This window comes from Heterocephalus glaber, unplaced genomic scaffold, assembly GCF_053883595.1.
Source record: "Heterocephalus glaber isolate CG9 unplaced genomic scaffold, H.glaber_assembly_v1.0 deba00001479, whole genome shotgun sequence".
In the NCBI taxonomy this organism is placed as follows: domain Eukaryota; kingdom Metazoa; phylum Chordata; class Mammalia; order Rodentia; family Bathyergidae; genus Heterocephalus; species Heterocephalus glaber.
In genome coordinates, this window is record NW_028258316.1 from 21,674,271 (window position 1) to 21,699,695 (window position 25,425).

Here is a 25,425-nt window from a genome sequence, read left to right on the forward strand (position 1 = left end):
CAAAGACTTTGCAGAATTTTAAGGGTAGCTTTAGCTTGCTTTCTGTCTATCAATTCAGTCAGCCTAGGGTCCTGTGAGATTAGGTCACCACTTAGGACGAAGAACACCAGTATTTAAAGTGATCTCAACCTTTGTAACTGTTCAGGCAAAGGTGACAGAAGAGTTAGCAGCAGCCACCGCACAGGTCTCTCACCTGCAGCTGAAGATGACTATGCACCAAAAGAAGGAAACAGAGCTGCAGATGCAGCTCACAGAAAGCTTGAAGGAGATAGATCTTCTCAGAGGCCAGGTTGTCAAACTGCAGGCAGAACTCTCAGGTATGTCCACGGTGGTAGATGGCATTGTTGCCATTTAACCTTAAGGCATTTAACTCTCCTTCCTCTCAGATCCTTTGATATAATACTTCTGAAGTTTATGAAGGACTGAGCCAATAATCAAGGTGGACCAGTCAAAAGCCTATGTGATTATTTTACATAAAGGACAACAGAAGGACTGACTATATTCATTCGGAGTTGATCAGTTCCCACTGTTCCCCCTTTATTAAGGAAGTTTTATGTCAACATCTTTGATGTTTATGACTGGCTTCATATGTCTGGAAGAGTTAATATGTTTATCTAACTTTTGACTCAGTGGATGCTTGAGAAAGAAGTACTTCCTGTTGTGGTGTCCTCCTTCCTAGAAAATAGGTTGCAACTCTTCAGCCTGTCACTCAGGCCCCTCTGCCCAGCTTGTCGTCCATTACATTGCCTAGTTCATTCTAGCTCTACCGTAAGTCTTGCTGACTGTGCTTCTGCTCATCCTGTTTTGCTTTTTATCCATAACCTTCTCTGGAGTTGGTGTCTTCACCAATATCGGCTTCACCAATGTTTGCCTCCAGTTCTCTCTAAAGTCTGTTTCTTTCAGAAGATTTCTCAGTTTTTCCTGGAGCATTTGATCCCTCCTTTACAGTTCTTTTTACCTAGTGAATTACTATGACTATTATCACAGTTAGCCTTTGATAAGCTATGTTGTGTCTGTTCTTCCCTCCAGAATTCAAGCTCTTGGAGGGCAAGGGTAATATCTTACTCATCTGTGTAAAGTACTTTCCTCCATGGATGGTAGTTCAGTGCCTAGTACAAAAGTGGTGTTCAAGACAAAGTGATTACTGAGCCTGGTGGTGCATACTCTGCCAACACTTGGAAGGCTGAGGCAGGAGGATTGTTGAGAGTTCGAGGCCAGCCTGGGCTACATAGCGAGTTCAACAACAGCCTGAACTGCCTATCGAGACCCTGTCTTAAAAAAATTAAAAAAAAAAAAAAGACTAGGTGATCTAATAGATTTGTGAAGTTTAGCATACTGACGCATCTACCTTGCTATATAGAAACCAATGCAGAAAGCATAGGTGGGATCAAAGCGATAGCAGAGCTGGGTGGAAGCACAGTTCTCAGCTTAAGAGAGCTAAAAAGCACTGATGTAATTTAGTGAAATGATACCTGAAGATCTCTCAAGTCCATGTGAGGCAAATATGTGTTGGACAGTCTTGGATTTGAGTATCAGACAGCTCTTACTTCTGTTTTTGTGGTCTCCTATGACAGTTAACTCTGGAGCCACAAGAGTCTCAAACTCTTCAAACAGATTTTGGCACACTAAATGTTTTTAAAAAAAAATCCCCAAAATCCTTCTTTGAGAAGGAATGTTTTGAAAGCATATTCTTGGCAGAATGTCCTGGCTACCAAGAAAATTGAGACTTATCTTTCCTAGTCAGTGAGGGAGGACCAGGGCTAAAACTAAACCAAGGTCTGTTTAGTGTGGTAAGATGGTAACGGAAATGAAATCGCAAGAGTGATCAGTTTTGAAGGTGATCTCTGACTCTGGAATATTTCTTTTCATTTTGCATGTGTAGAAGGTGACACATACATTAGAGATGACTCTCTGTGGGGTAAATATGGGTTGGTGGGAGAGCCACTTACTGCTCTTTAGAACATGTTGCAGGTCTGTGAGGGGATGGCTGGCAGAAGCGAGAGCTGGATGCTTGTGTGGTAGGATGGGGAGACTGACACCTGCAGCTTTGGAAGGGCCGCTGGGTCGGCACATTGCCCACTGCTGCTCTAATTGTGCAGTGAGTCTCTCTGCTCTTCTCTCCCAGAGCTTCAAGAAACCTCTGCACAAGCACAGTCCAAATTCAAAAATGAAAAGCAGACCCGGAAGCAGCTGGAACTCAAGCTGACAGCTCTGGAGGAAGAACTGTCAGACCTTCGAGCTGAGAAGGAGTCCCTGGAAAAGGTAAGTTCCACAAGCCAAGTTTCTCTCTTGGACCCAACTAGCCTGCATTAGCTATTTAGTAAACTTTTTTATTTTCCTTTAAAAAATTACAAAAGTATGTACCCATTAAAACAAGTGTAAATAATACAGAAAATCATAAAGTAAAAAATGTCTTTGTCCCTTCTCTCATCTTAAGAGTTAGAGATAATAACTATAAATACGGTATGTGTGATCTTTGCAGATTGTTTTCTGTATGCATAAAATATCCATACTTGTTTATGCATACATGTACATATGCTGATAACATTTTTAAACTATAATGGGCTCATGTTTAATACTTCTCTAAAATGTATTGTGGACATCTGTTTTGGACAAAAATGAGATATTGGGAGTAGGGCAGGGCTGAAGGTTGAATCCAAGTCCGGATTACACTAGGCAAGCACTCTGTCACAGATCTGTAGCCCACCATCATTTTTTTTGTAGCTATTGCATAATAATGAGACTGTACCATAATTCATTTAATTTTTTTATGTATCAGTATATATTTATATCTCTACTTTTTCATTATTTCAAGCTGCTGTGGACATCCATATACTGTATGTTTATTTTAGTGAATTTGTTTGAGCATTCTTAAAGAATCAGTTGCTTAACCTGGAATCATGGGATCCATGGAAATGCTGCACGTCCCAAATTTTTTTTATCAAGATTGCCAGATTATTCTCAAAGAATGTGTTCCTTACACTTCCAGTGATGTGTGAATAAGTTCATTTCTCTGTATGATATCACTTCTAATCTTTATTGACATCACAGGTGGAATGTAATAGCTTATTTTGCTGTGCATTTTTATTAGAATTCTTTCATGTATTTAATGCCTACTTATATTTCTTCTGCGAATTCACTTTTTAATGTCCTTTACCCCTCTTTCCTATTGGTAAATATGATTGTTAAATCCTATTAAGGGTATCAGTCCTCTGTTAGTCATAGATGTTGCAAATATCTTCCCATTTTGCTCTTTTTTTTTTTTTTGGCAGTACCTGGGATTGAACTCAGAACCTCACACTTGCCAGGCAGGTGCTTTGTTGTTGTTTTTGCAGTACTGGGGATTGAATTCATGGCTTTTGTACTAAGATACATCCCCAGCCTTGCTTTTATTTTTATCTTGAGATAGGGTCTTGCTAAGTCACTAAGTTGCCTATGCTAGGCTCAAACTTGTAATCTTCCTGCTTTAGGCTGCAATACTGCTAAGATTACAGGCATGCACCACCATGCCCAATTCAGTTTGCTATCTTTTAACTTTGTAGTATATCTTATCTTTGTTGGTTGAAATTTTAATATCAGGATAATTAGTCCTATAGAACAAAATGAGAACATTTTTATCTTTTTCTATGTTCTAGAACAATTTCAATATTAAAAAAAAAAGGGCTGGGGATTTAGCTCAGTGGTTCCACTGCCTGCCTCGCAAGCGCAAGGTCCTGAGTTCGATCTCCGGTACCAAAAAAAAAATTTAAAAAATAAAAAAATATTTTAAAAAAATGACTTCCTGGGAGTTCAATAAAACATTAACAAAGGGCCAGGGATTTAGCTCAGTGGTTCCACTGACTGCCTCACAAGCACAAGGTCCCAAGTTCAATCCCCGGTACAAAAAAAACATTAACAAAGCCTAGTGCCCTCTTAGGAGAAATCTCCGTCTACATTTACAGTTTCTTCTATGATTTTATCAGTTTTAGTTTTACTTAAACCATTTAAAAAATTTTTTTTGGCTGTTTTCAGTTTTACCTAAAACAGTTTTACTGTTTTCAGTGACTATGCTTAGAGCATAATCTTTATGAACATGACTTATTGCTTCCTTAAAGTAAATTACAGTTTGTGGAATTTCTGGGTGTGTACATTTTTAAAAGCTTTTCACAAGATTGCCATCCCCACCAGCAAGGTATGAAAATATCAGCTTCCCAGTGCTCTCACCAAAAATAGGGTGTTCACTAGCTCTTAATAGAGTATTAAAGTCCTTATTTGCCTTTTCCTCATCACAGTTTTTCTTAATAGCCAAGAATGTTCAATGTAATTCTGGAAATGGAGTACAGACTCATCTAAGTAACTACCACCACCACCCCTACTTACCTTCTGGTAACCAGCTAGAACTGATAGTGGTTCTCTTATTCCTAAGAACCTCTCGGAAAGGAAAAAGAAATCAGCTCAAGAGCGCTCCCAGGCTGAGGAGGAGATAGATGAGATCCGCAAGTCATACCAGGAGGAATTGGACAAACTTCGACAGCTCTTGATAAAGGCTCGAGTGTCCACAGACCAAGCAGCTGCAGAGCAGGTAATGGAAAAAGTGAAGTACGCTAGAAATAAAAAGGTGAAGGACTCAGAAAAACTTATAGTTTCTTCCTTATCCTTCAGGATCATTTCTTCCAATTGATATTCTTTACCTTGGAGAAAGGTTGAAGAAAGTAATCAAAATATATGCAGAAGAGCAGGAGTCAAATGGAGAATCTTTTTTCTTTCTTTAAAGATTAGTTCATTAATATCTAATTATATAAGTAAAACATGAAAAAAATCTCTTAAAAAATTCTAACCATGCAAAGTCCTCAGTGGCTAGATATCCTCTAGGTATATTATCAACCTTGAAGAGAAGAGATTTCATTTAGGTAATCAGGAAGGGAAGCCATGGACAGTGGCAGGACACAGCTGGATGTCCAGTCCTTTCAACAGTAGTCTTTCTCATTGTGCCTTTAAAAATGTGTAAATCTATTTAATTAGAGGGCACTGGTACCCTCAATTTAATCACCTCTGGGAATTTGCCAAGGTAAAAAAAACAATGTTTCTGAACCTATAGAGTTTAGGGTACAGATCCTGAGAAGTGAGGATCACATTATGGCCTTGTCTTCCAGGGACGTGTCTGGGCACTCACACCTTTATCTGGTTGGAACAACTTTTGGAGTTCTAACAACCAGTGATTATCTATCTATCTATCTATCTATCTATCTTCCTTCCTTCCTTCCTTCCTTCCTTCCTTTCTTCCTTCCCTCCCTCCCTCCCTTCCTTCCTTCCTTCCTTCATTTATTTTTGAGACAGGGTCTTGCTAAGTACTTCAGGCTGGCCTCCAACTCATGGCACTCCTCCTGCCTCAGCCTCCCAAGTGCTTGGACTACAGGCATGTGCCACCATGCCTGACTCTTCCTTCATTTAAAAAGTACATTTACTCAAAAAGTAATTAAGGTCTTTCAGACTTTTCTTGATTAAATCTGGGCCATTCACATATTTTCCCTGATGGAGAATGGGCTCCCTTCATTGCAACAGAACCCACTAGGATGTGGCCTCTGCTTTCTCTTGGCAGCTGAGCCAAGTGCAGGCTGAGCTACAGACCCACTGGGAAGCAAAGTGTGAGCATCTGTTGGCCTCTGCTAAGGACGAGCACCTGCAGCAGTACCAGGAGGTGTGTGCGGAGAGGGATGCCTACCAGCAGAAGCTGACATACCTTCAGGAAAAGGTAGCTGCTTTCCTAGGATCAGGCAGTTTATGCAGCCTAGTTGACTGGAGCCCAGCAGGCTGCTCAAGGTCTATAGACCTATTTGATTCTAGACATGTTAATAGCATGAAAACAAAAACACATTTGTGTCACTGTTCAGTTTGTCAGTTATCTTATGTATACTGATGTGGAATGACAGATCACTGACCTGGAAAAATTAAAAACAGCATTAGTGTTTAGGAACAAGTTTTCCATTTTTATTTGATCCTTCATTTATTCAGCAAGTATGTATTGAGTGTCACTTGTGTTTCAGCCACTGTGCCAGAGAAAGTGCACACAAAGAACTCTGTTTTCAAGAATCCCACAGTTAAGAAAGGGAAACAAAGATATGCATTAAGTGCTGTGGGTCCAAGAAGAAGAAGTGCCTAGGGGAATTGGGAAGGCTTCCCAGAGGAGGTGACTCTTAAGCACAGCCAAGGACAAGGAGCTGTGTTAAGTAGTTAGGGAGGCAGAACATTCTGTGCAAAGGCATTGAGATGGGATTGAGCCTTCAGGCATGAAAAAGAGAGAGGTAGTAGATGGTTCAGGGTCATGGTATGAAAGTCCCATATCTGGAGGTCAGTTCCTTTCCTTAAAGTATCTAGTCAAAAACCTTTAACTGAGTGATCTTTGAAGCCATTTTGGAGGTAAATAGGTTGCTGCTGATGTTGAATGTTTATGTGTATGTGACTATAGTTCTTACCTATTCCTTCTTTTTGAATTGAGTGATAAGGAAATAGACTGCTATGCATCAGTGGTCTTGGGTAGCAGCTGAGGAAGTGTTCCCAGCAGACCTATGTGAGATTGTGGCTTAATTTTTAGAATTCCTCCTCTATTTAGGTTTCCTGACCTTTAGATAGTAGTCCATGTTCCTGAGGCTACAACCATGGTCTGTTTGTTTTGCAGTGTTTAGCCCTTCAAGCCCAAGTCACATCCCTCATAGAACAAAATGAGCAGCACATCAAGGAACTAGAGAACAGCAAATCCCAGAGGTCTGGGGTCGAAGTGCTTGACCCCTCAGAGAAGGTGAGCTAGTACTGTATTTTGAAGAAGCAGCAGACTGTATCACAACAAGGGGTGGAATGTGCACATCAGGCATTTGGAAAGCATATAGCCAGTATGTTTCATTGCTGACCTAAAAATTAACCCTTTAGTACCTTTTTTTTTTTTTTTTAGTACTGGGGATTGAACTTGGGTCCTTGCACTTGTGGAGCAGGCATCGGACCCACTGAGCTCAATCCCCACCCCAATTCTTTTTTGTTTTTTTGTTTTATTTTGGTACCAGGGATCGAACTCGGAACCTTGCGCTTGCAAGGCAGGTGGAGGAACCACTAAGCTAAATCTCCAGCCCCCTTTAGAACCTTTGACTCTGGCAATTCCAGAAAGGGCCCTATTCTTCTGAGCCTTTGATAGACATAGGAAGTGCCTCTGAATCACAGAATAGAGGGTGGCATTGTGCTCAGCACCCAGTACCCACTAATCTCAGGGGACTTATGGCTAACCGTTCTGTCAAAGTGTGCTTCTTATTTAATATTGCCCTCTCCACACTGACAGCTCTCAGTATCTCCATTTGTGGCCAGCTGTGTAGAATGCTAAGATGGCATCATGTTAGCCTTCCGGACCCATCTGTGGAATTTCAGTGCATCTCTTAATGAGTTGATTTTAGTAGTATATGTTTTTGATAATCACACAGGTCAAGAAGATCATGAACCAGGTGTTCCAGTCATTGAGGGGAGAGTTTGAGCTGGAAGAATCTTACGATGGCAGAACCATTCTGGGGACCATCATGAGTACAATCAAGGTATAGGCAGCTAGCTGCTAACTATTTCTTTGGAATGGTATTTTGCTTTAAGTACCCTGTAAAGGATTGCAAGTAAGACAGTATGTAATTGGTTTTTCCTGGAATGATTGTTCCTGGCTGAATATGCCAGGCTCTTCTAACAAGGAGAGGCACAGTCATTTGAACAAGTGGACAGCTATGTTATGTGGACTGAGGAATTAGCATGGCTTGCTGTCTTCTTTTTGTAACCCATCTCTTCTTGGCTTTTGAACAGATGGTGACTTTGCAGCTGTTGAACCAGCAGGAACGAGAACAGGAAGAGAGCAGCAGTGAGGAAGAAGAGCAGCCTCAGAGACCATCCCAGGAGCAGTCAGGCCCAGCCACTCCTAGGCTGTCTCCAGCACCTCTGAGTAGGGAGAGACAGGAGGCCCCAGTGGTGTCATCGGAGCAGGTGGTTGAGGAGGTTGCCTCGTCGCCTCCACAGACGCTCGCCACACCCCAGTATGGTATACAGAGAAGGGAGGAGGCCTCCTCAGAAGCAGAGATGCTCTCAGAGACCAAAGATGGTTTCCTCCCACCTGAAGCAGCTTCCATCCCAGCCCACAGAGTTCTGGGGCCCCCAACTTCAATTCCCCCTAAGCCCCCAGGTCCTATAACCACGGACTCTGAGTGTGAGGAGACACTTGCTGCCTCCCTGATGACAGCCAAGCCTGACAACCCACTGGGAAAGGCACATGTTGGGGAAATAGCCCCACATGGCCCTCTACAAGAAAGCTCTGGGACACTGTCACTAACTCCAGACCCAGAGAAGGGGGACCCACCAGCCATGGAGCCTGAAAGCCCAGAAGGAAAGCCCCAGCCCCCAGAGCTCAAAGGAGATGAGGCTCTCGCTAGCTTCCCTGGTCCATCCGAAGCACCATCAAGCACAGAGTCCAGTACTGCAGCTGGAGAGGCCGCCCTCAGACCCAGCCACAACTCTCAGCATTCCAGGTATGTCCCTGTAAGCACAGTGTCAGTGGCTATGTGTGGAGGTTGTCTCTGTTTTGTCCACTTCATTGGTGGCAACTCATTGGTTAGATACTGACTAGGTTATTCGTTCATTCACTCGTGTATTTATTCTACAACACCTACCATGTACAGGACTCTGAGATAGCTGTGCTGATGGTGTGGTAGTCGGGGCTGATATGGTTCATGAGTTTTAAAAGCTTATAGTTCAGATGGACAGGGTGGCGCACTCCTATAATCCCAACACTTAGGAGGCTGCAGCAGGAGGATCACCATGAGTTTGAGGCCACCCTGGGTTACATAGTGAGTCCAAAGATAGTCTGAACTAAGTGAGACCTTGCCTCAAAACAAAACAAAAATTAATTAATTAAAAACTTACAGTCCAATGGGGAAAACAAACAAACATGTACTTATATATTATAAAAGTAGGGTAAGTGCTAAAAGAAAGAAACGGGGTGCTCTAACAGAGAATAGAGCTGGACATTCTAAATTAGATGGGGTGGTTAGGAAAGGATTTTGACAATATAATGTCTAAACTGAGACCTGAGGATAGGATGGAAAGGAGCCATCCATACCAAGAGCAGGAAGAAGAGACTGCAGAGAGAAAAGTATATGCAAAATCCCCGTGGTAGGAAGGAACATGTTACAATCAAGGAACTGAAGAAAAAAAGGTACAGCAAGTAGGAGGTGAATGGTGTTCAGTTGAGGTCAGAAAACCAAGTAGGGCCAGAATACATGAGATTGTGTCACTGTTAAAAGTTCGGATGTGATGTAAATACAGTGAGAGGCTATTAAGGGTATTTACGCAGAAGAGTAATGTGGTCTGATTTATTAGCTTTAGAGGACTGCTCTGGCTATGGAAAGGTCCATGGTGGGGTATGGGAACAGCCACTGGCATGAAGGGGGAGGAGTTCCTGAGCAATTCTTACCCCAGGCTGGAGACCTTCACAGCTGCAAAGCCCTGTGGCCTGGAGCAGGAACAGCAACATTGTCTATGACTTGATTTTCCTTCAGTCTTTCTGGGGACAAAGAGGAAGAACTGTTTCAAGGAGCAACTCTGAAACTTCCGAGGCCCAAAGCACAGCCTGAGGAGGAGGATGAAGATGAGGTGGTAAGGAAATCCCAGGCCCTGCCAGGTCCTCACACCAACACCTGGGGACCCTTCCCCACTGGTGCAGAGAAGAGAAGTGGAGTCTGTTGGTGGCCCCCTGCCTGGACTCTGTGTACAGGGCCCTGTGGGAGCAAACTTGGGGCTGGGAGAGGGCAGCTCTGTAAGCATGGTGGGGATGGTCAGATGCCACTTTACTCTTGAAAGAGAGTTAGAATCTCTGGCCACATAGGAATTAGTTTCACTTGAAGTGAAGAATTGTGGGCTGCTTAATCCTGCAGTGACACGTGAAAGCCCCAGGTTTCTCCAGATCTGCTAGGATATTATTTATATTTTACAATTGGGAAAGACTTTGAAGATCACCTTGTTGTCATCTTTATTAGACCAAGAAACCAAGGCTCAGAAGAATAACTTACCTAAAGCTACAGAGGGAGTTTATGGTGGGGTAAAGACTGAAACCCCAGGCTCCTAAGATACCTGTTTCCAATCACTTTTGGTTACTCAGCTTGCTTCCAAGCTGCTACCTTGTTTTGTCATCACAACACCTGGGGAGCAGATGGGTTCACTATCGATAGTATCACCTCGATTCACAGAGCACAAGAATGCAAGGCCAGCACAGTAAGTTGCTAGGAGAGCCTGAATTGGAGCCCCAGTTGATGTAGCTGCCGTGCCCCATCATGCTAGGTTAAACACTGTGGCTGGCTGTGGGCTGTTGTGACTCCTGTGATGGGAGTTTCAGATGTGAGGGACAGAGAGACTTCAGTCCACATTTCTAGCAACAGAAATTTGAGGTTGAATGGGGGCCAATTGTGTTCCATCATGTATCATTGAGAATGGGGTTTGCTTTTTGCCAAGAGGCAGTGACAGATCTGGGACCTAGCTTGTTATACCATGGCCCTTCTCTTTTGCCTGTCTTGGTTTGAGGGAAGTGTACATTTCCTCCCATTAGCCTTTTCTCAAAAAAGTTGATTTTGATTTGAGAAAACCAAGTACAAATTCTGCACTAAAAGAGTAAAAGGGAAAATACATATCCCAAGTGATTGCCCTATATATAGTTGGAATTTTTAAGTTAGCAGCACATTGTTAATGCTAACACCACCAAGTTAACATCTATTTCTTGTGTGGAGTGAAAACTATTTCACATTCTCATTTAATCCTCTACTAATCCAGTGAGGTAGACACTCTTTCCCTATTTTATAGATCAGAGCCCTGGGGCACAGAGAGGTCAAATAATATAACTCAGGTTATATGGCTGGTGAATGGGTAGAGCCAGAGCCTTTAAAGAAAACAGAATGTGTGAGCTACACTTAAGTCCTGTTCTGTCAGAATTTTAGAGATCGCCTCATTAATGCCCAGAGAAATACCAGTTCTTTTAGCAGGTGGACAGTGGGATTAGCTCAGAGGCCTCTGTACATGCTGCCTTCCATGATCCTGGCCTCCATGGAGACTGATTCTGGTCAGTAGGAGCTCACTGAGCAGAAAATAGCTTAACAGAGACTGTTTGGTTCATGCCTGTCTCTAGCATCAATCCCCGCTGCCTCTGTAGGACCTCTTCCCTGCCAGTCCAGAGAGAAAAAGCCAGGAGCTCATGTCATGAAAAAGCTGGGAGAATCTTCTACTTGGCTCCCATGTCAGCTTTCTGTTACTATTAGATGATAACTGAAATACTGAACTTATAAAGAGATTTATTTTGGCTCACAGTTTCAGAGGTTTCAGTCCATGGTTGATTGGCTTTGTGGCTTTTGTCCCTAAAGCAAGGCAGAACATGTGGCAGAGCAAAATTATTTACATCATGGTGGGGGCAGAGAATAAGGAACCAGGATATGGGGTCCTATCCCCTCCTGGGGATCCCCTCCAGCATCGAAGACCTCCTCCCAGGCCCCATCTCTTAAAGTTTCCACTACCTCCCAAAAGTGCCAGGCTGGGGACCAAGCCTTTAATAACAAAGAGTTTTTGAGGGGACACTTAATGTCCAAACTATAGCATGCCTTAATCCCCTTTATCTCCCTACCTGATTGGAAGGAGCAAGGGTGGAGAGAGACCAGGGTTGTGGGTAGCTGGGCCCTGTGTCCCTGGGTTTTCTTCATGTTTGGGGATTCTCCACTTGCAAGTATGGCCAGCCCTCTAAATTCAACTCTTTTTCAAATGGTGGAGCCACATCCAGAGCCAGTCAGGCTACTATCTTAGGCCAAACAGCTGTTGTTTTGATGTAATTGTATTCTTCCCAACCTCCCGTCAACTTCTTGCATCCTTTCTCCTCTCTCAGGGCTATTTTTTTTCGCTGTTTCTTTCTCCTACTCCCAACTCTGCTCTGTGACTCCTCTTTCTGCACAGGAAAAGTGAATTACCACAAGAGAGGAAAATCTGTCAAATCAATACATGTGCTTCACAAATAAATGACAAAATTAGCCAAACAAAGTTGGTCTTTTTGTCTCTGTTGCCAGCCTGCTTTCCTCTTTGCACGCCATCTCAGCTTTATCTGAAAGCCTAGGTTGCAGGCCTCTGGGCTGGTTCTTCCAGTGCACTTCCTTTCCAACCTGGAGCCAGGGACAGATGTTGAGTCACTTCACCTCCCAGGCAGGAAGACCAGCCGGGGGCGGAGACAAGTGAGGACTGACTACTCTTTCCTGTTTTGTCAGAGCATGAAGGGACGCCCGCCCCCAACACCCCTTTTTGGAGATGACGATGATGATGATGACATTAGCTGGCTGGGATGAAGACCCAGGAAACTGGTGCACAGATTTCTCTACCGGCCCTTCCCAATAAGCATGATTTTGCACAGCCAGCCCTGGGTCTAGGCGAGCCACAGGGTGAGGTCAAGGTGAGCAGTTCAGATACCTGAGTTAGCCTCTCGGGAGCCCCCACCTGACCTAGTGAAGAGGATCATGACTGTCTTCACGGTTGGTGTTTGGAGCAGCCCATTGTGGTCTTGCCTTCAAGGTCTATGTGGAGGAAGGGCTGTGAGGTTCCTCTCCAGCCAGTCACCCACAAGAGTCCTGCCCTCTCCCAAGCTTTTTCTTCTCTTCATTCACTCTCAGACTGACCTGAGAGCCCTACTTCATCTGTCTGTCAGAGCCCAGCTGTGCCCCAGCAATAAGACCTGTCACCTGGGGCGGGGGGTCTTGCTGGAAAACCAAGGGGAGACCACACCATCTCCTTCCCTGTTCAGTCAGCAGCCTGGCTGCTATCCTAGGATATGTATCTTTCTTTCTCTGCCTTAAGTCTTATATAAGAGTTCAGTGAGTATTTGAAATTAACAAAACTAAAATAAATGACTAATGAAACTTGACTCGGCCCTTGGGGAAAAATTGGTTCTAAGGGCTGTCGGTGGTTCTCTTGGGAATCTAAGGGTGGGAGTTATAAATGGACCTGTTAATGTGCACAAAATTGTTGTGACTTGTTCCCTTTGGTGCCTAAACCTGAAACATGCTTCCAGAGAAGGGTACCACTCAGCTGTGCCAGCTCATCCCAGCTGCGTAAGGCTTGGGGACTCATGATTGTCTGAGGACCAGTCCTTAAACCACTTCTCCCGAGTAAGCTGTGAGAGAAGGTGGGAGGGTTCCCTATTCCCGTTGTTCTTGGCAACTGAAAGATTCTTCACTTTGGGAGCAGCTTCCATTCTCTCTGAAGTTGTGGGGGGCAGGATTAATGCAGAGGACAGCAGTGAGAATGTATTTATGGCCATTTTATTTATTTTAGGCTCTTCCGAAGACCATGCAACTAGTCTTCAAAAATAAAAATATTACTCACTTAAATGTGTGTAACATAGGAACCTGTCTGCATGAGGTGGTGCACTCCTGTAACCCCAGCATTTGGGAGCCTGAGACAGGAGTTCAAGGCCAGCCTGGCCTACATAATGAGTTCAAGTCTAGCCTGAACCACATAGCACAACCCTGTCTGAATGTGTGATAGGAACCGGAATTCCACTGTTTGGCCCCATATCACCTTTGTAGCCTTTGTGCCTGTCTCCCCAAGGTGGGCCTGGAGGGCAATGAGAACAACCAGGTATTAACCTTTGTATTTTAACAAATATGTGCTGCTGGCTGGCACTGTATATAGGCTATCTTTGTCTCCAGCAGCCTTGCAGAAGACATAAAGTGTTATCCCCTTTTACAGAGAAGACTCAGGCTTAGAGAAGTAAAGTGACTTGTCTAAAATTATATAGCTAGTAAGCCACAGAAAAGAGATTCAATTCCTGGCTGTCTGATTGGAGAGCCTGGGCACTGTTGCCAGACTGTCTGGGTTAGAAGGAACGAGGAATGCAGAAAAGACTAAGATTGTATATATCAACTACCCAGATGACTGTACTCATTGTATATCCAAACACTAATAAAAGTAGAGGCTTTGGGGCTGGGGATTTAGCTCAGTGGTTCCACCACCTGCCTTGCAAGTGCAAGGACCCGAGTTCAATCCCCAGTACCAAAAAAAAAAAAAAAAATTATAGGCTTCTGGGCCCTTCCTGGCATCTCTGGAGAAAGAATTTCTATCCTTTTATAGTAAGATACAAAGAATACAGGTTTTTCAGTCTTTGCTTCCTTGTTCCATGAGTGCTGTGTGGCCCAGCCAAGTTACTTGCCCTTTCATTTTTAGCCCCCTCATGAAAACAGAACTGATGAAGAAACAGATTCTAGCTGGGCATGGTGGAACATACCTATAATCCCAGCACTGTGGGAGGCTAAGTCAGGAGGATCATAAGTTCAAGCCCAGCCTAGGCAATTAGCTGAGACCCTGTGTCAGAATTTAATAAGGGCTAGGGTTGTAGCTCAGTGCAAAGGCTTGGGGTCAACCTTCAGTACCAAAAAAACCCAATCGAAAGCTGGCTTTGTGGCCTATTAGCTGGGTGAGTAGGTCTTTGTTCTTCAGCTTCTTCATCTGTAAGATGGAGACAGGAATAGTTCCAATTTTGTTGTGAGAATTAAATGAGTTAATATTTGTAGAGTGGTTAGAACACCGCCTGGCACACAGTAACTACTTAGATGTTGGTTAAATTTTTTAAAAATTTCCAGGTGTGGTGGTGCTTGCCTGTGATGCCAGTACTCAGGCTGAGGCAGAAGGATCACTGTTAGTTTGAGGACAGCCTGGGCTACCTAGTGAGTTCAAGGCCAGCCTGAACTACATAGCAAGATCCTGTCTTGAGAAATGATTGATAGATAGATAGATAGATTGATTTTTTAAATTAAGTAGAAAATACCACTTTTTGTGACTTGGCTCTTAAGGGTGTAGAAAAGACAACAGTGGATTGCTTACTAAGCCTAATGTATAATCACCCTCTACAGCCTAGACTTAAAAAAATTTTTCAGCCTCTATGCTATAAAAGCCACATTTAGGGTCTGTCAGACTGAGGAGTTGACCGACCACCTGTGAAGGTGCCCATTGCAGCAGTATGCTGGGGAAGAAGCCCTGGGTCAGGACTTGATGACAGATGAATGAGCCTCCACTGAATCTTTCCCCTGTTGGGCCCCGGGCAGCTTTCCAGTTCCCTGCATGCCTGAGAATGTGCCAAGCAGTCCTAGAGTCATCACACACTCCACGGTAAAGGAGTCATATTTTTGCTTCTGCCCTCAGAGAGCACAGGTGCTAATGTCCATGACAACACAGGTGCTTGTGTCAGTGTGATAGGGTCTTTTATTATAGTGGGCACCCGATTAATGCTTGTTATGTGAACAGAAGAACGGTAAGTTGGCATCTTGGGGTGTCTACCTATAGACAGTGTTTCAGCCTCAGTTTCTCTGGGCACAGAACTATTAACTTTAACAGATGGACTCAGTCCTCAGACAGTCGGACAATGTGCCTCCAGCTCCATTTGCCCCCCACCTCAGTTCCTGCAGTTGTGACAAGCAAGGGTTATGTGTGCCTACTGTTGGAATGAGGAGAAACGGGACCAACGGTCACAGACTGTTCAAAAATATATATTTATTAAAATGTATGTTTTAACTCCCAAAGCTTAAGAGCATCTTTTCATCTAGCCCATGAGGTCCTTGAGCATAGATATTACAGTATACAGTAGCAGTTTTCTCTCCTTGAGTCTTTCCCTTTTCTGTAAAGTGAAGAAGTTCAAATATCCAGAGTCCATCTAACTCTAAAAGGGTACCGGCTTTGGTTTGACTGCTTCCTGCTTCCCCAGTCCATACCCCACCACCATGGCTTAATCAGTGAGCAGTAAGTAATAAATAAAGAACACTGGAGCCGGGGATTTAGCTCAGTGGCAGTGTGCCTGCCTCGAAAGCGCAAGGTCCTGAGTTTGATCCCCAGTACCAAAAAAAAAGAGCACTTAAGCACTGAACAGTATTAAATGCAGTTCTCTGTTCTGTATAAGAGAGTATCTGGGTGGGGAGCAGCATGACGGCCATGACCTACCCCAGACACATTGGCCACAAGAGTGACCTACCCCTGCAGGCAGTGCCATCTGATGGCAGGAGCTCATTCTATCCAGACCACAAGCCAGAGCCTTTCTAACTCCCCAGTCTGCCTTGAATCGGTGCTTATTCTCCCCTCAAGAAAGCGAGACAGGTCTCAGCAGGTGTTGCCATCCATCAAGTATAAAATATAATCATTTCATTAAAAATTTTGTTTTGTATGAATGTGCAAAATTGCCAACCAGGAGTCCAATGGGAAAATGAAAAATCTTGGTCCACATGATCCACTGAAGAAACAATCTTCATGTGTTCAAAGGCAGAAAGGTGAGAAAAAGGAGCTAGCGTGGTCTCTGTCCCCCACAGACAGCTCAGCGGAGGATGTTCCTAGGGATAAGGCACAGAGCAGGCAGCAGGGTATCCAGGTTTCATGGCCATGGTCACCCAGAGCCCATCTCCCTGTCCTGAAGATCTTTGAAAATTCTTAAGTTTGAGTCACAGCACTGTGTCATCCATCACAGGCTTTAGCTGCTTCATCTGCCCCCTGGTCATAGCAGCCTTTTTAAGGTGCCACACTAAGCTCAGGCCTGCTCAGCTGGCTGAGGAGGGAGCAGCTGCAGTGCCCTCTGAACTCCAGGGAGGGAGTGCTGGCTTTTGCCCAAAGTTGCCGGGAGCTGGGCAGGCAAGGAACAACCACCAGGAGAAAAAGCAGTGGGAAGTATGATGTCTGGAAGAGGGACTCTGGCTCCCTCCAGCCCTCAAGGCCTGCTCATCATCTGCCAGTTAAATCTTGCCGAGAAGTGGGTACATTAGGTAGTAGCCCACAGCTGAGCCCAAAACCACACCAAGGAAAATCCAGGCATTGTAGGACATCACAGCCAGCATCATGAAGTAGCCAATGACCACTTGAATAACATGGACTAGAGACTGGCCAAAATGACACAAAAGCCACCTAGACAAGAAGGAGAATCAAGTTAATGCTGGTAATGTGCTGGAGGCAGGGAGCTCCTATCGGAGTAGCAAGCCCTTGTGTTACAGCATAACATGCTTAGCCCAAGAGAGATTGCTTTTTAAAGCATCACTACATTTAGCTCTAAGCTTCCTGGTGTCTTGGCAAAAAGGGAAATGATATATTCAATCTATCTTGTCTGATAAGGGATACAAGGAAATCAGTAGTGCAATTTTTTTTTTTTTTTTTTTTTTGCCCTGAATGTCCTGTGAGAGGCAGGATGACAATGGAAAGAGCAGACACTGGTGGCAGATCTAGGAACTGACCTGCCACTTCCTAAATCTGGCCTAGCACGAATGTTTTAATGTCTCAATGTTAAATTCCTCATCAGTACAATGGAATAAAACTTCCCTTGCAGGATAGTTGGAAGACTTGAGACACCTAGGTAAGCTTCCTGGTGATGGTCCAGGCAGACGTATTAAGCCCCCAAAGTGAGGCTGGAGAGAGGACAGACTGAGGACCCTAAATGGTTGCTTGATCTAAGTGGAAAGGGAGAAAAGGATGCCTCCCCTCACCCACCAAGTTGGTTACATGGCTGACAGCAGCTCTTAGCATTGCTTTGGGACAGCTGCAGATGCCCTCCTGGGTTCGGAAGCCTACTGAGATTTGGGAGAAGGCTGAATGGCCATTCATGCTGCTAGACGGGCCTGCAGCAGAGTTCTGAAGGTCACAGTTCCCTGCAGAAATCCTGGGCCTCCCAATGCTGCTGATACAGCTTTGGGTGAGGAGAGCTCAGCTCAGTAGGAGAGTTCACCCTACTACCTGTAACCTCTTTGGCAAGTCCTGCTCTTTTTCTGGGCCTCCATTTCCTTGTCTTGGGACTAATGCTGTCTGGGCCCAGCCTACTTCTTAGGGTGATGTTAGGACTCTGCCCATCCCCCACAGTCAGTGCCGGTACCTGAGGGGGGTTCTGCTGACTAAGAGTGAGTCTGAATCCACAGAATCCCGCTCTCTCTCCAAGATGTGCTCCTGGCTGGCGGGGGTGTGCAAGCTCGACAGAGTGTGGTAGAGGAGCTTGGCTTTGCCAACCTTGATGCCTTCGTACAATATAGCCAAGAGCAGGACTACCAACACTGAGAGGGCGATGCCTGTTGAGAGAGGCAGAGTTAAGAACTAGGTTCTGGTGTTCCTTATGTACAGTAAAATGACTGGAAACAGTGATAACGTACTGTAGAATTCAAAAAAGCTAAAAGAAAGGATTGTAGATGTTTTTACCACAAAGAACTTACATGTTTCAGTAAATCTACCTACACTGATTTGAGCATTATACAATACATACATGTATCAAAACATCACATAAATGTGTACAATTTCTAGAAGGGAAGGAGGGGCCAGGTTGCAGAGACCTGGCCCGCCCCCTTAGCAGTCTGCACAAATCTGTCACGATGTGGATGTGCACAGCAAAGTCCTGCTCAACATGTGGAGATACCAAAAAAGCTTGGAAGGAAAGACATACAAGCAAAGGAGTAACAATTGTCTCAGCAAATTTGGATACAGGTGGGTTTTTATTTTCTTGAATAACTCTCTTAAAGTTTTTCCTATATTACTTTTATAGTGGAGAAAAACCCAGTAAGTTATTTCATAGAAAATAAGTCCTTACTAGAGCTGCTGTGTAGAATTAACTGCCAGTTCTACTTTGTTTTTACAGGTGGAGAGAAGTGGTCCAGCTAAAGTTTGTTTTGTTTTGTTTTTGTTTTTGTGGTACTGAGGACTGAACCCACGGCCTTCACACTCAGATACATTCTCAGCCCTTTTTTAAATTTTGAGACAGGGTCTTGTTAAGTTGTCCAGACTGTACACAAACTTGCAATCCTCCTCCTTCAACCTCCCAGAGTGCTAGGATTACAGACAGGCATGTGCCACCATGCCTGGCTTCCAGTTAAAGTATTTTATGGGGCTCTGTGACATAATAAGAAATATGTATTTAGTTTCTGCCCTGGTTTCCTGGCACACGGCTTCTAAAACCCTTGGAAACTGGCTAGAGGTGTCTTTTTGTATGCTAATAAGATGACTAAGTGTCTGGGGCTCCGTGACAGCCAGCCTCAGGATGGGGGCTGGTTACCAGGTGACTAGCCCTTCCTTCAACCTCTGGAACAGGAAGAGGGTCCGTAGGTTGAGTTAATCACCAGTGGCCAATGACTTAAATCAATCATACCTGTGAAGTATTTCCCTGAATTCTGTGTGTCATTCTAGCAAATAATTAGTCCCAAGGAGGGGTTCATGGGACCCGATCTTATAGCTGACTGCGCAAAGGGACAGGAGATAACCTGGGGTTTACAACTGATGTCTGGTGGGGGGAAGTCTTGTAGGATGATGCTCTTAACCTGTGGGGTCTGCATCTGATTAGTGTGAGAACTGAACTGCAGGACACTCAGCTGGTATCAGAAAACTGTCAGTACGGGGAAGGGGGCACCTACAAACCTGGCCATACAAGTGTACTGAATGGGAGAAAAGGTAAAAGAGTAGGTTGGTTTTCTCCATCACAGAAGAAATTATCTGCAAAAAATGCAGAATTTTAAAACGTAAAATTATAGGTAATTGCAGGCACATGGTAAAAATTCAAACAGAGTAGAAGGGTATACAGTGAAGTCAGTCTTTTCCCCAGCCCGGCCTCCCAGAACCCTGGTCCTCCTCCCCAGAGCAGCCTGTCATCATGTATGTACCAGCCCTCAGCCATCTAAATGACACATCCTGTCTCTTTACACCCTCCAGCATCTGACTTCACCGTCCAGCTGTACCTTGCATGTGGGTTCTGGTTGGTTCACACCAATCTGCTTGATTTTTCCCGTGGCTCCACAGTATCTGTAATATTTTATTTTCCAAAGATGGCCACCCTACCATCTCCAGCTGTTCTTAGAATGTTAACATTCCTGCCACCAAGTGGTGGGGGCCATGTTCTCTCCCCTTTAGCCTAGGAAGACCTTTGTGACTGGCTCAACCAATAAGGTGGAAGTCATGTGATTTCCAAGGCTAAATCTCAAAAACCTCAGGTACTTCTCCCTTGTTCTCTTGGGATAATCATGTTTAGAACCTAGATACCCTGCCACAAGAAAGCCTAGGCCACAGGAAACACCACATGTAGGTGCCTAGCCAAGACCCCCAGCCAAAATCCTAGCTCATGTCCAGCATCAACCACTGGGCGTGAGGTGAGAGTCCCCTAGATTACTTCTGTTCCAAGGCATTTAATTAGCTCAGTGGTGCCGTGCCTGCCTCATAAGAGCAAGGTCCTGAGTTCGATCCCCAGTACCAAAACAAACAAAACAAAACAAAAAACCAAAACAAGATTACTCCGGTTCCAGCCTCTGTGACAACACTGCAAGAGAGGCCTTCAGTGGGGACCACTCAGCTATAGTCAACCTACAGAAACTTGAGAAAGAATGATAAAATGACTATATTTGATCTATACCTCCAATGATGGGCATCTGGGCTGTTTCCAGTCTATTTTTAAGACTTGATGTTATTGTTGTTTTTTGAGACTGGGTCTGTAGTTCAGGTTATCCTTGAACTCATGGTAATCCTTGGGCCTCAGCCTCCCAAGTGCTGGGGTCAGCCCGGGATTTAGCTCAGTGGTCTCACCACCGGCTGTGCAAGCGAAAGGACCTGAGTTCAATCCCTGGTACCAAAAAAACCCCAAACAAACAAAAAACTGCTGATTTTCCAAGTGCTAGGGTTACAGGGGTGTGCCACCATGGCTGGCAAGACCATTATTTAAGTTGAAAAATAACTCCATTATGAATTAGTATCAAACTTTGCCTTTTCAAGTCAAAGGAATATTCTTCCCTTTCAAACTGGTGTCTCATCTGAGATCCAAGGCTGCAGAGCCTGCTGTGGGCTTCTGAGCTAGTGCTGGACAACGAGCCCAGAGGACAGAAGTACCAGGAAGCCCAGGAGGCCTCAATCTAGTTCTGGCTCCAGTGCTTACTCACTTTGTGCCCCTGCATGAGTCTCTAACCCTCTCTGGGCTTCAGTTCCTTCCCCCTGGGACAGAAGGAAAAGCTGCCTCCCCAGCCTCTCTCTGGGCCTTGTGAGGATCTATAAGATAATGGAGCCCTTTGCAATCTGAAGGCTAGTGTTGCAAGTGGAACCATAGTTGCAGAGTTCCTTTTCAGTATACATGCTGGAGGAATGCTGGTCTCCACTGCCTCTCGCTACAAGGCTTCCCAAGCTACAAGTCTGAGCTTCCCAATTCTTACCTGCAGGACTGTGAACACTCCAGAAGTCAAACAGAAGCATGACCTTATCTGAGAAGACGAAATGCATCTGAAAGAAGGAAATCTGTATCACAGGGTGCTTCAGGCAGTGGAAATCCTGGTTCCTAGTGCTCTCCAGAAGCTTCTTCTGTAGGCCCAGAAAAACAAGGTCACAGGATTTATGGGCTGAAAAGTCCACGAAAGGCCATCGGGGCCAAATGTGGCCATGAAGAGAGGGGCTTGCCTCCATGGGTCAGCAGCGGAGCTGTGATCAACCTGGGCCTGCTTCCTGAAGCAGTGAAGATAGGGGAGGATCCATGCTCTTGGGATGTCACAGTGCCCTCAGACCATGGAGCCATGTCCCCTCTGTGCCCTCCAAACCCAATGGGGAAGCAGTAGGCTGCCTCTTCTTACCCCTAGCCCAGCCCTTCTGCTCAGCTCCAGGGAAGGCTTCCCAGGGAGCACAGAGTCTTTTTTGTCCTGGTGAGTACAGGCAGTTCAGCAGAGTATGTCTTGGAAGGGCCCAAAGGCAGCTGTCTTTGATCTGTACACATCTGTCCACTCATTCACGAAACACTGGCAGAGCCCAGTCCTGTGCTCAGCATTAAGAAGGGTTAATGTCTGTGTCCCTGGATAAGTTCATGGCCTTCTAGGAAAGACTAAAGGTAAAAGCAATGGTCAAAGCTCTGAGTGAAGAGGGGAGAGAGGCCTGAACTTTGTAGAAACTCAGATTGAAAAACACTGATCTGGCCTAACTCCTACCCCCTCTATCCTCTCTCATTAATAGATGGGGATGGGGGGGGGTGCAGAGAGGGAAAGGGTTCTGTCCATGACTTCACAAGATGCTTAGCTGCTCTCAATTTGTGTTCAAGAGGGGAGGACCTGGAGAGACAGTATAGGCTTTAAGGAAAGTTGTGGGGGCCATCTCTTCTCAACTCAGGGAACGGGACTTCAGGCTGAGGCAATCTTCAGTGGGTGGGCAGAAGGACAGACAGACTAGAAGAGCTGCCATTTTGTCTGGAAACTGCCATGTGGATGTTCCATGGCCTCTTGGACACCAAAGCCACAAGCTTCTGTTCATAGGCAACAGTCCTAGACCATAAGCCATACGTGTTCTAGCCCTGTCCACCTCTTCCCCTCTCAAAATTGAAGATCAAAAGAGACAGTAAAAAATAGTAGACTGAATCTAGGATTTAGAACAAACCAGATCTATTCATCAAGGCCTCTCTCAGGCGTCTATACCTTCTGAAGGAAGTTGGAAGAAAGCACTGTAAAACTATCCACATAAAGTGAGATGGTCAAGTTGACCTCTTTCCCATACCTGAAGAATCTGGAGGGGGTATTTCTCAAAAGGGTTCCATGAAAACCCCAGGATGTTAAGAAATGCCCTGAAAAATGGATTCTGTGGTCAAATTTGGGAAAGAGTGGAACTGGGCAAAATAATGTTTAACAGCTTCCTCTGCTGTCATCCATGCATGTCTCAATCCTTGTGTTCAGTTCTGGACACTCCAGCTTTGAGTCTGCTAGAGACCTGGAAACAGCTGGCTGTACTTGGCAAACATGCTTTTCAGATTTGAAAGAGGTCTGATTTATTACCCTGCCTGTGCCTACACAGGTGCCGAGCTCTCTGTATCTGCAGGACAAAGAGGGAATGTAAAACCATGTGATGGAACAGACCAGCCATGCAGTTGCATGAATTCTGTCCTGCATGGACCTGCACTGTTGCCTTCTGTCCTCTATCTGCATCACTCCCCTGACCTCTCTGGTACCACTTACTATTACTAACTCCTTTAAATTGACAAGGCACAGAAAGGCCCACTTACCTGCCCAAGATCACTCAGAGATCAGGCACCATATCCATAGATCCTTCTGGAAAGCCTGTGCTGGTTCTCAAACCTAAATGCACTCTACAAGCACTCGGGCTGTTCCTGGGGCAGGTGTCTGTGGAGCCTCATGGTTCATCTGAGCCATGATCCTCTCCTGCTGCTTAGTAGGGACTGGTTAGGTAAATTATGTGATAGATTCCAAATGGAAATCTTAGCAATTACTTTTAAATTATGTTAAAAAATTTAAAAATAAAGGTAGTTTTTTTATCCCCCTAATATGAAGTGGGACTTGCTCAGTACAGAAAGCTGAAATAGTACCAAATAGAAGGTAAAACTCATTTTGAGATCTACTATCCAGAGATACCTCCTGTCAGAATTTCAAAGTGTATCTGTTAACATGGGAAAATGTTCAGAAAACAGTAACATGCAAAAATGAACAGATAGAAGTAATCCTATAAAACTTCATTTACACTTGCATTGAACTCATTTGGCTTCAGCAGAAGCCTCTGGCACCATCCCTGCCAGGTGAAGAATCTTGCCCATGACCCTGTCTTTGAATCCAGTTGGTAAAGCAGCTGGCATGAATGGAATGCCTCCAGTGGCTAATTAATCACCCAGGGACTTTCCATAACTGGGTTTCTTCTATCATCCTTGGGCCTGGACCAGCTACCTGTGGAGCTCAAAACAACCCCATACTTTTTGCAGTGGACTGGAACATGTACAGATAGTAAAAGTCATTCAACAAACATTTCCTTTTGTTGTGCTACGGATGTGCAGTCCCTAAAGGTATAGATAGATTGGGATGAGAAAAATCCTAGATCCTCATGGAACTAAGTGTCTAGAAGGGGAGACAGGGAAGTGACCAGATAATTACAACCAGGTGTAAGTTGTCACGGACAGGGAGGCACAGTGGAGACCTGGAGGGACCAGGAGGTGGGAGATAAAGCCACCTGGGAGATACCTAACTGAGGACAGGGGATAGGGGTACAGGTGGTGATCAGTTCTGAAGAAGTAGCAGCAGAAGGCAACTGGAATGACAAAGGGCTGTATAGTGGGTTCAGAACTGGAAGTGCAGAGAGCATAGGTTCTATACTTGTCTTGGAAGTTGGAAGCCCAGGAGGAACAGAAACTCACAGGCTGTTTGGCCTTCTCCACTCTTGCTTGCTCAAGAAAAGGGATTCAAATCTGTACACTGACTTGTGTGCTCCATGCTGCAGTTTTCAGTTAAAGGGTTTTGTGGTCAGATAAACACGGTGTAGGTCTTCAATCTTGTTTTCCCACTTGGGACGAATCTGGGCTCTAGCAGTTTAATTTGCCCGTCCTCAAGACCACGCCCTGGGTGGAGAAGGACCTTGGGGAACAGGGAGCAATCCGTGGGACTTGTTTTCTTCCTTATTTTCTCTTGCGGAGTTACTTAACACTGAGAAAAGCTCCCTCGTTTATTAACCAAAGACTGCAGAAGGGGATTTAAGGTACCTGTGTTGCTGCTGACTGGCTTGGGGAACTTTCCCATCTATTTCCCCTTTTGGAGGACAGATAGGTGGTAGGGTGGGCGGTTGACTACGAATTGCATAGGTTTCCTGTCAGAGTTTTCAGCATTCTTCATGGGGTGAAGAAAGTGTTAGGATTTCTCCAGACACGAGGCTCTTCTAAAATGTCATTCTTTCCGGCCCCGGTGAACCCCAACAAGAAAAAGTGTCAGTCATACACACGCTACTTTCTGATTCGGGAGGATAGGAAGTAGCTGGGACTGTTAAAGAATCACAACTACTTGCCAAGGGCGGTCCCGGGTCGGGGGTGTGTGCAGCCCGGCCAAGAGGAACCCCCCTGGGACTCTCCTTTTGGCAGAAGCCTCCTCGGAACTCCCAGGTCACTCTCGCGCCCCCGGGCGCTGGCCGGAGCCCGGGACGGGGACCCTCTCTGCTGTCCTCGCCCACGGTGCTCGCACTTCTGGCCACACCACAGCCGGCGCTCGTCTGGCCCGACTGACTCCCAGCTGAAGAAGCAAACAGAAACCCCGAAGCCACCGCCAGCACCACCTGCCGCGTCGCTCAACCCTGACCCGAGTGTGGCAGTGCCCTCACCAGCCCGGGGCCAGGGGTGGCGAGGATCCGGGATGTCCGGGGCAGCTGTTCGAGGGCAACCCGCCCCAGCTGCCCACCCGCGTCCATCCTCGGCAGGGCGCCCCGGACTCACCGCCACGGTGAGCGCGCCGGCCGGGCTCCGCCGGGTCAGCGTCTGCTCGTTCGGGTCTTGGGGCTCCGACTCCGTTCAGCAGTGAGCGTCCCGTCCGCGACCCTGACCGCGCGGGTCACGTGATCTCGCGAGGGAGCGCGCGGGCGCCTGGGAGTTGTGGTTCCCACGCGCGCCCCACCCCGCGGCCTGGGCCGCGCCCCCTGTCCGGG

The 25,425-nt window shown here is 45.5% G+C and overlaps 2 protein-coding genes across 16 annotated transcripts in view; one reads left to right on the forward strand and one right to left on the reverse strand.

Moving 5' to 3' along the window:
• The window catches only part of Fkbp15 (FKBP prolyl isomerase family member 15), a 63,985-nt gene extending 51,054 nt beyond the window's left edge, over window positions 1–12,931 (forward strand). For 2 of the 9 annotated variants that reach the window (XM_087182859.1, XM_087182857.1), the window contains exons 20-28: window positions 146–317; window positions 2,126–2,262; window positions 4,406–4,561; window positions 5,579–5,677; window positions 6,656–6,775; window positions 7,443–7,550; window positions 7,804–8,519; window positions 9,549–9,645; window positions 12,282–12,931. In XM_087182859.1, the coding sequence (XP_087038985.1) occupies window positions 146–317; window positions 2,126–2,262; window positions 4,406–4,561; window positions 5,579–5,677; window positions 6,656–6,775; window positions 7,443–7,550; window positions 7,804–8,519; window positions 9,549–9,645; window positions 12,282–12,359 (1,683 nt within the window). In that variant the 3' untranslated portion in view covers window positions 12,360–12,931. Of the gene's footprint in view, window positions 1–145; window positions 318–2,125; window positions 2,263–4,405; window positions 4,562–5,578; window positions 5,732–6,655; window positions 6,776–7,442; window positions 7,551–7,803; window positions 8,520–9,548; window positions 12,260–12,281 lie in introns of those variants that run through there. The other 7 variants (XM_087182856.1, XM_087182855.1, XM_087182853.1 and 4 more) reach the window with 5 other exon arrangements.
• A 2,604-nt stretch (window positions 12,932–15,535) lies between these two features.
• Window positions 15,536–25,354, reverse strand: Slc31a2 (solute carrier family 31 member 2). 7 transcript variants are annotated; one of them, XM_087182874.1, is made up of 5 exons: window positions 25,217–25,327; window positions 21,609–21,853; window positions 21,198–21,264; window positions 17,903–18,092; window positions 15,536–16,947 (listed from the first exon to the last, which is right to left on the reverse strand). In XM_087182874.1, exons 3-5 carry the CDS (start codon window positions 21,262–21,264, stop codon window positions 16,779–16,781), a joined length of 426 nt encoding a protein of 141 aa, XP_087039000.1. In that variant the 5' UTR covers window positions 21,609–21,853; window positions 25,217–25,327; the 3' UTR covers window positions 15,536–16,778. The 7 variants fall into 7 exon arrangements, with proteins under 7 accessions (XP_087039000.1, XP_004849614.1, XP_004849613.1 ...); XM_004849557.3 differs by lacking the exon at window positions 21,609–21,853 and having other exon boundaries at window positions 25,217–25,354; XM_004849556.3 differs by lacking the exon at window positions 21,609–21,853 and having other exon boundaries at window positions 21,198–21,342; window positions 25,217–25,354.
• Between the last annotated feature and the right edge of the window lie 71 nt (window positions 25,355–25,425).

Bases quoted from the DNA above. Each gene is read 5' to 3' on its own strand.
- Slc31a2 (XM_004849557.3), bottom strand. From the start codon at position 21,264: ATGCATTTCGTCTTCTCAGATAAGGTCATGCTTCTGTTTGACTTCTGG. The intron at 18,093-21,197 runs GTAAGAATTGGG...CTCTCTCAACAG, and splicing joins GAGTGTTCACAGTCCTGCAG to GCATCGCCCTCTCAGTGTTG. The intron at 16,948-17,902 runs GTACCGGCACTG...CTTCTTGTCTAG, and splicing joins GTCAGCAGAACCCCCCTCAG to GTGGCTTTTGTGTCATTTTG.